Source organism: Rhinoraja longicauda, chromosome 2 (genome assembly GCF_053455715.1).
Source record: "Rhinoraja longicauda isolate Sanriku21f chromosome 2, sRhiLon1.1, whole genome shotgun sequence".
NCBI lineage: Eukaryota > Metazoa > Chordata > Chondrichthyes > Rajiformes > Arhynchobatidae > Rhinoraja > Rhinoraja longicauda.
The window spans coordinates 42728179-42741865 of record NC_135954.1 but is presented as its reverse complement, the minus strand read 5'-3'; the positions used below and the strand labels follow the sequence as shown (position 1 = coordinate 42741865).

Genomic DNA, 13687 nt, shown 5'->3' with positions numbered 1-13687 from the left:
AAGGCTGTGGAGGCCAAGTCAGTGGATATTTTAAAGGCAGAGATAGATATATTCTTGATTAGTACAGGTGTCAGAGGTTATGGAGAGAAGGCAGGAGAATAAGGTTAGGAGGGAGAGATAGATCAGCCATGATTGAATGGCCTAATTCTACTCCTATTCCTTATGACCTTATGATCAAAAGTCCACGTTGACTCAATTTGATCAACTGATCAAGTCCAAGTACCCGGTGTCTCTTCATTGTAAATGATTTGTCTGTAGGATTTGCCAATGTACACATAAGAGGACTTGCAGTTTGGCAACCCCTTCCTCTGGAAAAGTAATTAACTTTGGCTGCTGCTTATGGGATTCCCAAGATTAGAAATTCCCCTTTTGTAAACTTGCCAGAATGAGGCTAAATTTTACCTTTCAGCAATATTTGTGTTATACTCTGTCTCTAGCTCAGCTTGCTATCTACCCATACTAAATATGCAGCATTTCATTTCCCACCAAGGCTCCACATTAGCCTACTGTTTTGAAAATGCTGGTCTGTTGTCAAAATCAAATTTAAGCAGAGTTTGTCTCTAATGAATTCAGACACTTTCAATTTTAATGTCACTACCGTTTATTCTAATACCACTCCTCATCTTTTTGGCAAGGCTCTGCAATTTTTCCCAGTTGGAATGCTTCCCAGTGATATTAGTTTATTAAACAATTATATTTTACAAGTTGTTTAATACATGCAGCATGGTTTCTAAATCTCTTTATTATTCCCAAAGAGGATCTAATTTGATTCACATCTTAATTTGCATTAAGAGAAACAATATTGTGAAAGTGCAAAGTGATGCATTTTGGGAGGTCAAATAAGGGTAGGACATACATAATGAATGTTAGGGCCCTAGGAATTAATGAGAAACAAAGATTCCTCAAGGTAACAACACGGTCGATAGGTTGCTAAGGAAGGCCTGCCGAATACTAATCTTCATTTGGCAGTGCAAGGAATACTGGAGCAAGTAAATTATGGTACAACTTTATGAGACATTGGTGAGGCCAGATTTGTATATATTATGCACATTGCATGGGTGGCACGATGGCGCAGGAACACGGTAGAGTTGCTGCCTTACAGCACTTTCAGCGCCAGGGACGCAGGTTCAATCCCGACTATGGGTGCTGTCTGTACGGAGTTTGTATGTTCTCCCCGTGACTGCATGGGTTTTCTCCGGGATCTTTGGTTTCCTCCCACACTTCAAAGACATACAGGTTTGTAGGTTAATTGGCTCGGTATAAATGTAAATTGTCCCTAGTGTGCGTAGGGCCATGTTAAAGTGCAGGGATTGCTGTTCGGCGTGACTCGGTGGGCCGAGGGGCCTGTTTCCTTGCTGTATCTCTAAACTAAAAAACTAAATTTAAAGCTGTGACATGTTAGAAAAGCTTTGATTACTCTGGAGGGACAAAGAAGAGATGTCGCCTGAGATGGAGTCTGTCAGTTGTAAGGAGAATCTCGATAGGCTGAATTTGTTCTCCTTGAAGAGGGGAAGGTAAAGGGGGAATTTAAAAGAGGTGTATAAAATGATGAAATGCATAGTTAGGGTGAAGAGTTGCCTGTAGCAGAAGTGTCTATAAGCAGAGGGAATAGATTTAAGGTAAGGATTCGAGGTGATGTAAGAAATAAACTTTTCACGCAAAGGGTGGTTGGAGTTGGAATGCACTGCCTAGGAAGGCGTTGGAGGCAGAGACACAACAATCAATAAGTATCTAGTTCCGCATATGCATGACACAGGCATAAAAGCTGAGGGCCGATAAATGGATGGATAGTTGATGGTCATCACAGACAGGATGGCTGTACGGGCTGTTTCTATGCGATACAACTCTGGGACTATAAGAAGACAATAGACAATAGACAATAGGTGCAGGAGTAGGCCATTCAGCCCTTCGAGCCAGCACCGCCATTCAATGCGATCATGGCTGATCACTCTCAATCAGTACCCCGTTCCTGCCTTCTCCCCATACCCCCTCACGCCGCTATCCTTAAGAGCTCTATCCAGCTCTCTCTTGAAAGCATCCAACGAACTGGCCTCCACTGCCTTCTGAGGCAGAGAATTCCACACCTTCACCACTCTCTGACTGAAAAAGTTCTTCCTCATCTCCGTTCCAAATGGCCTACCCCTTATTCTTAAACTGTGGCCCCTTGTTCTGGACTCCCCCAACATTGGGAACATGTTTCCTGCCTCTAATGTGTCCAATCCCCTAATTATCTTATATGTTTCAATAAGATCCCCCCTCATCCTTCTAAATTCCAGTGTATACAAGCCCAATCGCTCCAGCCTTTCAACATACGACAGTCCCGCCATTCCGGGAATTAACCTAGTGAACCTACGCTGCACACCCTCCAAGAACATTTACATTCCATCTAAAACAAACTGCTGGAGAAACTCAAACAGCAATTATAGAGACAAAGGGAGGGTCAAGCTTTCAGGCCATGACAAATGCCAAACAAATCCCAATCCTGGCCCTTGAAAGTATTACCAGGTGGCATATTTTAAATGCTGAAAATAAGTCTGGGCTGATCAGTTGTACTCAAGGCCTTATGTCTTTGGCACAGCTAAATATTTCTGCAGAAGAATAATGACAGTTGCTGCACTGATCCACCACATTAGGGTGCACTGGAATATCAAGGCAACAGCATTCAAAATGTGCCATGACCAGAGTGCTAGAAAATTCAAATATTGTCGTTTATACTTGCACCTCACCCATCTATTTATGGAGTTCAATATAGTATCAACATTTTGAGTGTTACTCTTCATTGTTTGGACTCAATTACACAAATTCTCTTAAATCTCTTCCATTGCTTTAAATCTTGTGCTTAGCTATTTTAACACATTTTAGGGATTTTGCACATTTCTTATGGTTACCTACTGCATTGTTACCTACTGCATTGTTACCTACTGCATTGAAATTATCTGCATTCAATTTCGAGAGCTCTACCAGCTGTGCTGCCTCCCTGGTGTTAAAAAAATGCTTTTTCTTTGACAATCAATTTACTTCATTGCAAATCACCATTGGACCTGCTGCTGGTCAGATGACATTTATTACATCTGAACATATTCAGTATGTAGCACTCAGAAATATTCCAGTTCCCAATACATTTAGAAATCTCAGAATAGTGTCCCCCCTCCCCATTCCGCCTCTATACTTTTTATAAAGGATGGGCAATGCTCGAATTCTTTAAAGAGTAAATTGGATAGATTCCCCCCCATGTCAGAGCCCTGATACAATCCTGCCATCAACAGTTCCCTGTGTGGTCAACTACTTATTTCCCTGCTGAGTTAAAGTTCCTGGGCCAATTCCAACGACACTTCGCCCCAAGACTCCAGTAAAAGAGCACGATGCAAAGAGGTTCAGAAAGATCGAAAACTAAGTCTCCTGGAATCAGATTTTATTAAACAGGACTGTAACTTCTTATTGAGTGAAGAGTAAACTGTCAAAAATATGCTGCTATAGGAAAAATTCAAAGATTGACACTGCATGTCTGTGGATTTGCTTGGGATTTATATTATATGGAATGGATTTCTGAAGTATATAAATTCTTGAATACTGTTTTTTTAACAGGAATTCATTTTATTTGGCTGTTCGTCAATTATACTGAACTGTGAAGCTGCATAAACCGTATAGATACTGTTAGACATATTGTGAGGTATTTCAAAAAGGACACAGTGTTGGAATTACTCAGCAGGTCTAGCAGCATCTCTGTTGTCACTAAAAATCTGGAACTTTTACCACAAAATCAAATGGATTAAATTGGAGTAGGGGGTTAATGATCAAAGAGAGCTTTTTTATGAACTTACGTTGAAAAGGTTACAGTAGTTTTCCCATTAGTATTGGTAACACAAAAATAAACTGAACAAAATCAGTGATAAGCTGATGAAGAAACTCCATACCCTTCCTCTCCCACAAAGGTGACGTACAGCTTGTTCCGCTGGAGATCTTTGCGTGAATAGGCCATAACCTGATTGAAAGTACCTTCCAGCAAGTGATCCCGCCGTATAATTAACCTGCAATGGATAGAGCAGAGCTAGAGTGAAGCGGTCGAAATAGCTGGATATGCAGAACTGTTGCCAACAGGATTCTTACTGAAAGGAATTTCATTTTTTTGTAATTGAAAACATATGTATTCTCTATTTGGAAAGTCCCAAATTATTTTTCTTGGAGAAAGTGTGTACATTTTTAAAATCGGGTTTTTCACTGAATAACACATCTCTTAAATGGGCCTCCTCTTCACCAGACACTTTCCAAAATGAAACCGCACAACACAGCTGAACAATTGAAACAGAATCTGTCATGAGTTTTAATAAAATTGGCACAAACATTTACTCTTGCTCCAAATAAAGAGCATTTTCTGGAAGAAGGTGCATTTTTGCAAGGGAAAAGTCTCTGAAAGTTCCAAAGTGTTTTACATAGTTAGTTGCGTGTTCAGCATGTTGAACAGTTACCACAAATATATGCTCCTGCCGTGTAGCTTGTGTGGAAGGTGCATGTCAAGTACTGAATGGCGAGCAAACTGCCATGAACATTTTTGTCCATTAATTTCAAGGGATAATAAATTCAATGAAGCCCAATTAAACCTTATGCCCAAATTTCTATTTACAGTAGTTCTGATACACAAAGCTCCATGCTGCTGGTGTATGAATTTACAAAATAGATTTAATTAGCAACATCATGAAGAAATCATGAAGAAAATGTGGTGCCCTTACTTAATCTTTCCTGGTCCTTGCCCATAACCTTTGGCCTCCAGTTTTCTGTAGAAATTTCTCAGTTTAGCTTCAAAATCTCTCCTGTATGGTGCAGGAGCCCTTGCACTCGAACGCTGCATACCTGCCAAACAAAATTTTTTAAACAAATTACCATGTCTCCTAAATTCATTTCCAGTTTGTGTGACTAATTAAAAATAGTTCTTTTTAAAACAGAATTTCCTCATTTCTGTAACATCAATCCGTTTAAACCTCAGTGCTACAGTATACACAACAGATTGCAATAGATGCACAATACCATGATCTGCCTGACCTACAGGTACAGCCATTCTTAAGTGAGTTTGAATAATGCTCTTTTGCTGATGTGAGTCAGTGTAACCTGTGAGAAGGTTTACCAGATTGATTCCTGGGATGGCAGGACTTTCATATGAAGAAAGACTGGATAGACTCGGCTTGTACTCGCTGGAATTTAGAAGATTGAGGGGGGAACTTATAGAAACTTACAAAATTCTTAAGGGGTTGGACAGGCTAGATGCAGGAAGATTGTTCCCGATGTTGGGGAAGTCCAGAACAAGGGGTCACAGTTTAAGGATAAGGGGGATGTCTTTTAGGACCGAGATGAGAAAGTTTTTTTTCACACAGAGAGTGGTGAATCTGTGGAATTCTCTGCCACAGAAGGTAGTTGAGGCCAGTTCATTGGCTATATTTAAGAGGGAGTTAGATGTGGCCCTTGTGGCTAAAGGGATCAGGGGGTATGGAGAGAAGGCAGGTACGGGATACTGAGTTGGATGATCAGCCATGATCATATTGAATGGCCGATGGGCCGAATGGCCTACTCCTGCACCTATTTTCTATGTTTCTATGTGAGGGTGGATGTGAACAACACTAAGAGCCAAACCACCTGACCTGGGCCTGACAGGACCCAATAATGTGTTTCAGGTTTAGATCAGCTCCTAAAAATGTTATAAATACTTAGTACCAACCATGTTCGTGTCAGGATTTAATTTTATATCTGAAAAAGCTATCTTTGAATATTTCTCAGAAAATGTCAAAACTGTGAGTTTTCACCTCAGCCTATCTCAAAACTGTAAAAATATTAACCATAAGAATAAAATAAATTTAGAACATTGAGGCTGCATCCAAAATATGTTCTTTACGTTGTTCTTAGTCTTTCTTGTTCTAATATCTTAAGTAATTGATTAAAAAACCCCATGTGGTTTAGAACCAGAACTCCAATTGGAAATTCTAGAAATGTAACAGGTTTTAAAGGGTTAAGAGGTTATTCACTTTGGTGGTAAGAACAGGAAGGCAGATTATTATCTGAATGGTGTCAAGTTAGGAAAAGGGGAAGTACAACGAGATCTGGGTGTCCTTGTGCATCAGTCACTGAAAGGAAGCATGCAGGCACAGCAGGCCGTGAAGACATTTAAAACATAAATTGCTCCTGCTGGCAATAGGAGATGGGCAACATAGCCAGGGATATGATGTCAATGCTCAGCAACCATCATTGTGCACTGTTACGTGAATATTTCAGGATGTTATAATGAGAGAAATCCATTTACCAGAAATGATTTTTGCTAATCACAACTCTAAACTGAATCTTTCACCTCCTCTAATCACATTCTGAGGTGAGATCTGACAATAAGACAGAATAATTGCAACTGCTGCAGAAGTGTTTCATCTAATGAATGAAACCAGGTGAACTTGTGAATTTCCAGTTAATCTGCTGTCACGTCTCTCTTTTAATTCGCTTATATTCGTTTGGCAGAAAATGACGACATTGAATGCGAGTTCCATTTTTGATTGTGAGCTGCTGATTTTTTTTGCCTTAGGTTACAACAGATTTGTACATGTTTTAATGGAATTCCAATACTAAACCCACGCTTTAAACCAATTCACCTGGGGAATTTTGCGGCGAGGATCCAGGGGAGCAGCGAGGGGAGTAGCTGTATCCTGGATGAAATAAAGCATGTGCTGGAATGTGGGACATAATCTCATCTTCAAAGAGGCTAAAAGAAAACAGAGAATGTAAATCCATGTTTGATTTCTTTGGCAATAAGTTTGAGTGCAATCCATTGCTATTGACAAAACCTTTTTCTTTCCAGAATTTTAAACTTAATTCTCGTACAAAAACACACATACTCAGAAATAACAAATAAAGACACCAGCTGGATCTTATGGTCAACATCAAAGGAGTGATCTTGATCCTTATCTTGTAACATTGTATCTCCAATCTCTGCAATTTGCTGCTTCCTTTGGGGGATTTGTGCTGTCCATTAAACTAGCAGGCAGAAAACAAGCTATGAGGATGATGATGATACTTTATTGTCACATACCTAGGTACAGTGAAATTCTTTGTTTTTGTATAGTACACAAGAGTCACCACAAAGGTGCCATCAAAGTTACAACTAGTCCTCATCCCTTCTTCGTTCCCCCACCGCCCCCCACCGCCCCCCCCCCCCCCCCCCCATGCCAGGTCCCTCTTTGTTCTCAGCTAACCAATCATCACAAGAATTGTCACAGCTAGCATAGCAGGAAATAAAAAGCAGTCAATAAACATCATATTTAAATCACTATATGTAATGGGAAAAATGTTTGGGAGATTCATGTAGTATGATAAGTAAACTTCCATAGCAAAGCACCAAATATATTTTAATCTTTAATATTTTTAAATTTACTTTCAAGGTAATGAGACTGTTAAGGGCCAGTGAGATTGTTCATCAGTAACAATAACAGCTTTCATTAAAAGTTCAGTATTTCCTGAACGCACGATTTGTTTCTTCTGCTTTATTGTACAATGGGATTAGAAGGCAATTAAATGAACCATGCCAAATCATCAAATTCTGCACTGGCCGCATCTTTGAGGATTGCAATAACATCTCTATGAAGCAGAGGAATATTTATATCAGTGACCATTGAGTTTCTGCATTTAACTCGGTTTGACACAGGTTGCTTTTGGTTTCAATGATATTATCACCAATTCTGAGCAATTCTCCTTTCAAAAATCCCCATGAGATGTTGGAGCCATTAAACATATTTTTATTTGCTTGAAGCAAGTGCAATCTTTATTTATTCAAATAATAATAATAATAATAATAATGCATTACATTTATATAGCGCTTTTCAAACACTCAAAGACGCTTTACAGGGATTACTAGAACATAGAGAAGAAAATAAATAGATAAATAAGTAAACGAACAGAAAAAGGAGACAGAAGGTGAGGTGACGGTCAGTGGTTGAAGGCAGTGATGAACAGGTGAGACTTGCTTTTATCTTAAAGTGGGAGGGGGAAGTTCATGAGTCCTTGACCAGTGTAACACTATTAAGATCTGCAATTAATACATAATATTGTATATTCTAAATAATTTAAAATCTCACGTCATTGGTCAATAAATAGACATAAAGGGTTCCCAGGAATATACAAAATAAAATTAATGAAAAACATTGATTGCATCTAGCTCTCTTGCACTAGCCACTCACACTCTTTCTCTCTTGCTTCCTCCTCAGTAATGGTGGTGCCGAGAATTTGAGCATTTGGGCAATACTTGATCCCTTCTGGTTTTCTTCTGAACCCTTTCCCATCACAGAAGCTAGCAATGAGCCACTTCAATACACTTCATATGAAATCAAACATGGATGAGTACTTCGAATATTTTATTTGAACTTTAGTTTAGAGTCGCAGAATGGAAACAGGCCCTTCAGCCCACCGAGTCCACACTGACCATTTGTCACCTACTCGCATTAGTTCTATGTTATCCCACTTTCTCATCCACTCTCTACACACTAAGGGCAATTTGCAGAGGGCCAAGCAACCTACAAACCGGAAGGAAACCGGAGCACCCGGATGAAACCAACGTGGTCACAGGGAGAACGTGCAAACTCAACCCATAGACGGTCTAATAGCCCGAGATCAAAATTAAACTCAGGTGTCTGGCTCTGTGGGGCAGTGGCTCTACCAGCTGTGCAATTGTGCCATCGTTTTTGCCTGCATTTGCTCCACACCCCTCTAAACCTTTCCAATCCGGCTTCAGGGCTTCAATAACCCAGATCCAAACCCTCCTTAATTCTCTCACCACGACAGACAGCTATAGAGTCATACAGCATGGAAACAGGCCCTTTGGCCCAAACACAATATCAAACGTTATTGGACCAGACAACAACTCAGCACTATATTAGTCCACTTTTGTTTTGGTTTGCAATAGTGAAGAATTCAAAATTTACTGAAGTAATCAAGCTTTGATTGTAACTTTGTGCTTTGTACTTTTTCTTATCTGTAAAAGGAAGCAGCTTCATGATGTGCATTTCACTGTTTTTTTTCAGATAATATTCAATATACTTCTGTTCACTATACATCCACAGAATTGTGTCAAAAGTGTGATCAATTAAGGAGGGTCAGGGAAAATAGTCTAAAATAAAATTACTTTACCTCAACAAAATAACAAAATCTGCGTCACATGACAGCTTTTCAAGACCAAGCGTTCCTTCTGTCCGAATGTAATTGATTTTCTCCCTGAAATCAAAAAATATAGAAATACAGATTTTTTTTAAAAAGCATCTCAATAACATTAAGTTTAAAATGAGGAAGGCAAATATGACCTGGATTTATTCAGCTACCTTTGTTTTCATAAATGGTGTATCTTTTTGTTTCATTAAATGCAATCTAGTTTTACTAAACAAATCTCATACATCAAAACTAATTTTCAAAACCTTTGAGCTATTACTCTGAAGTAGATTATGTTGGAGATTCGGAAGCATTCATCAGAAATCTATACATGTGCACAATCCAAATACTGCGCATGTTTTCTGAAGAAGCACAATGACATAAGCGTTCTATTTTTATGTGATTGCAGTGAATGTATAAATATATTAATGTGCACAATATTCTATCAAAGGACCAGGTTGCAATTAGTCATAATAATGTGTTCATAGAGTCATGTGTTCTATTGTCCTGCTGAGTAGCATTACAAGGGGAGGAAACCTGACAAAAGAATTGTAAATTCATCCCATAAATAACCCGAGTTTTCTAATTTTGATAAAATATAGCCATCAGTGATCTAAATTCAATATTTTCTGTATTTCAATTTGAAACAAAATTTTAAACAAAATAAATAAGTAGTTCCCTCCTCTTGTTTGAGATGTTGCTGTAGTATATTCTTCAAGTTTCTTCTCATTCTTTTGTACTGCTCGACAGTAAATCCTTGGTACATCGGACCAGGAGGAATGGTGCCTGTTATTGCCGATTGTCTGCTATAACTGAGTAAGGTATTATCATTGTATGTCCTAAAATCAAACAAATGCAGATGCTAGCAGGTCAGACAGCATCTCTGGAGAACATGGATAGGTGACGTTTCGGGTTGAGTCTCTTCTTCAGACTCTCGGTCCAGACCTGGGCCTGGAATCCATGTGAGTTGAGTGTCCCAGCTGGCTGGCAGCCCGGGGGAGAGGTGAGGATCGGCGGAGTCAAAGGTCGCGACATGCAGGTGGCCGGAGTGCAGGTAAGGGTCGGCGGTGGTGGTGGCAGGTGCGACCTGGAAGTGGCACGAACCGGGGGAGCCATGTGGGCAGCCAGCGCTGTAAGCGGCAGCCGAGGCAGTAGCACAAGCTGGGGGTGGTGTGGGCAGCTGTTGGCTGGTCAGTCCACTGTAAACAAAATCTGTTATAAAGAGTCCCATTATAACGAGGGTTAACAAAACCTCATTCTGTTGCAGAAATGTTTTTGACCTTGGCATTCAGTCCAAGTGGGTCTTATCTGATATTCAGACAGAAACTTTACCCTCACCCCACCCCAATCTAGTCAAACCTGCTGGAGAGAGTGTCAATTCTTTATTTTCCATTTCTTTTCTAGGATTTTGTGGCCATCTACAGCACCCCCCGTGAACCAAGTTTAATCAGCACATGGATTGGACCAAGATCTTTCCCTGCCAATGCCATGGTAAAAGAGATTGTGCCTCATCTTTCCGAGCTCACTGTTAGACCAGGTAATGTATTGGCTCATTGTAAAATTATATCAGTGTTAAAATCTCTAATTTAAATGATAAGATCATTTGTGCATTCTGGTTCTGCCTTCACCAAAAGCCCGGTGGTGTGGCTATCAAATTTAATAGAAATTAATCAAATTAAAGTTTAAAAAAAAGATATCCCTTGTTATGCTTTAAATATGCTTTACATCCATAGTTCACAAGTGACCAAGATCGATGACTTAATCCCTCCTACCCTAACTCACCATTGAGGTCAGTCCTGAAGACACTGCAGCTGTTGGGCTCAACTGACTGGTGTGAGCTTAGCTGAGGTGAAGGTTAGTTGTGTTTGTTGCTTTGCATCTTAGGTAAGCTGACGGTACTCATCTCATGCCTAGGTATAAATGGCAATTTGGACACAGAGAAGTCATCTGCCCTCGACAGATTTTAGTCATTCCTGCTGTGCGTCTAATAGAATTTAAGTCAGCTTACTAAGTGAGGAGTTGTGAGCCAAAGATGATCGACAGTCTATGGCTCTCACTGAATAAGTGAGATGGGTGGACGAGGGGTGGGCAGAGGTGAAATAATGGTGGAGGGTGGAAAAATTAGCATTATTAATTCTTCAGTCAAAATCTTCAACCAATTAAAATATCCACAAAGCACAGCATCAAACAAATGTAAAGGCTTTGGAAATTGTGCAAATGATACTTAATGCAATACTTCCAGGGATGAGAGACCTTCGTGTGCATGAATCAATTGGAAAAACGATGTTGTTCTCCTTGGAGGCTATGTGGGAGTCCAATAGAGACATTTAATATCATAGATAAAGAGAAGCTGCTTTCACTGGTGGAAGGCTAAAAGAAAAAAAGTGAAATCTTACTATTTAGTGAGTAAGAATCTCGAACACTTTCTCAGGAGGAGAATATTCCATTGTGGAATATAAAAAGGGACTGGGTAAGTTACAATTTGGGGACTGGAACTGCTAGTTACCCTTGCATACAGGCAGTACAGTCACAGTGGGCTGAATGGTCTCCTACCATCCTGTAGCCTTTCTGCTATTCTGCAAAAATGAACAGAAGTAGACTTTACGACTTTCTGTACATTTCAAACTAAAAGCAAATGGTAGGAAGATGACCCTGTGATGGCAGGAATAGGAATTGGCCATTTCTCAAGAGTGCTATTTAAAAAATGAATGCAACATGTGGAGCTTGCAAACAATCAGTGCAGTGGCGTTGTTGGATATTACTGTCAGTCTGTGAATTAAAAGGGTAGCATTTGGGGAGGAAAATAAATCAAATCAAATATAGGCTTTGCTTTATTCTCTAAAGAACTGATAAATCATCCTTTCCCAATTTAACTGACATCCCCTTTCAAAAGCATTATTTTATTCAGACCAACTGGTTGCTTTCCATTTGTTGATTTCCTTCCACAACCTTTGGTGAACTTTGATTCAATGTGTAACAATGTCCTAAACTGAAACAGACATTCAGATCAAATCTGCTATTATTCCATTTTATTGCAGATACCACTGCTTGATTATTTTGTTTAAAAAGCATTGAGAGCAAGCATTAAATATTATAGGTTTCTGCTCTCTTCCCATGAAATGTCGTGAATAGCAAAAACCACATGTTGTCCGTTGTTGAAGGTTTACTCCTGAGCTTTAAAGTATTCACTTCACAGTAGATATGAGAGAGTCCCATCTCTTTACAAAGTAATTGTTTTGATGCTGGTGAGCAAGTCAAGACTCCTGTTCCCTGACTGGATGAGGAGTGAAGCAGGATCATTAGTTTAGTTTTTGTTTAGTTTAGCGATGTAGCACGGAAACAGGCCATTCGGCCCACCAAGTCCGTACTGACCTACGATCCCTGCACATTAACACTACCCTATACATACTAGGGACAATTTTTAATTTATACCAAGCCAATTAACATATAAACCTGTGCGCCTTTGGAGTGTGGGAAGAAACCGAAGAACTCGGAGAAAACCCACGCAGGTCACAGGGAGAATGTACAACTCCGTACAGACAAGCACCTGGTCAGGATCGAACCCAGGTCTCTGGAGCTGTAAGGCACTATCGCTACGCCACCTTGTCTCCCAACAATTTCTGACCATGAGCATTACACATGGCTCATTACGAATGAACAGGATGAGCAACTCTGTGGAGGGCCTCAAAACTGAAACATCATCCTCTAATTACAATTTTTTATTCTAATCTTCTACACACCATGTTGGGATACACTTCTATGTCATTGATAACTTTGGTGCTTTGGAACATTCATTCCCACAAGCCTGCTCTGACATTCAATGCAGGTCAGGGGCAACAACTTTCTTAAGAAAACCTTCTTAGTAAGCCGCACTATTAAGACCAACGGACCAACGGCTACTAAATACTGGCAGAGAAGTGAACCACTGGGTGGCGCCAGCAATGGCTGCCTCGCCAACAGTCTGTCTGTCCCTTCCTTCTTTGTGTTTTAATAGTATGTGTTAAATGTATATTTTTGGTATTCTTTTGCATGTTTTATGTGGGGATGGGGGGGGGGGGGGGTGGAAAACTTTTTCTAATCTCTTACTCGTTTCCGTATCATATCTCCATCCGCACTGCGGCGGAACATTGTGGGTTTGGCAGCCTTTGCTGGAGACCGACTTTTGAGAGCTCCACCACGAGGGAGCCTGTGGGACTTTAACATCGCTGAGCCCACAATCCCTTTGCCAGGGATCAACCTCGGAGCTCCAACCATGAGTACTTGTAGACTTAACATCGTGGAGCTCGTAGTCTCTGGTCAGAGACCGACTTCAGGAACTCCAAGCCACAGGAGCTTCGATTGCCCCGATGCGGGAGCTTCGATTGCCCCGAAACGGGAGCATTGACCGCCCCAACGCGAGCTCTTCGACCGCCGGCTGCGGGAGCTTCGATCGCCCCGCCGGATAGTTCGACTGCCCTGACCACTCTAGTTTCCTCCCAAAGACGTACAGGTTTGTAGGTTAATTGGCTTCTGTAAATTGTTC

At 40.4% G+C, this 13687-nt stretch overlaps 1 protein-coding gene across 6 annotated transcripts in view; it reads right to left on the bottom strand.

Moving 5' to 3' along the window:
• Positions 1-13687, bottom strand: part of LOC144604083 (E3 ubiquitin-protein ligase HECW1-like) — a 316240-nt gene that overhangs the window by 56293 nt on the left and 246260 nt on the right. For all 6 annotated transcript variants that reach the window (XM_078418197.1, XM_078418215.1, XM_078418186.1 and 3 more), the window contains 4 exons: positions 9151-9234; positions 6624-6733; positions 4728-4848; positions 3915-4028 (listed from right to left, as the gene is read on the bottom strand). In XM_078418197.1, the coding sequence (XP_078274323.1) occupies positions 3915-4028; positions 4728-4848; positions 6624-6733; positions 9151-9234 (429 nt within the window). The remainder of the gene's footprint in view (positions 1-3914; positions 4029-4727; positions 4849-6623; positions 6734-9150; positions 9235-13687) is intronic.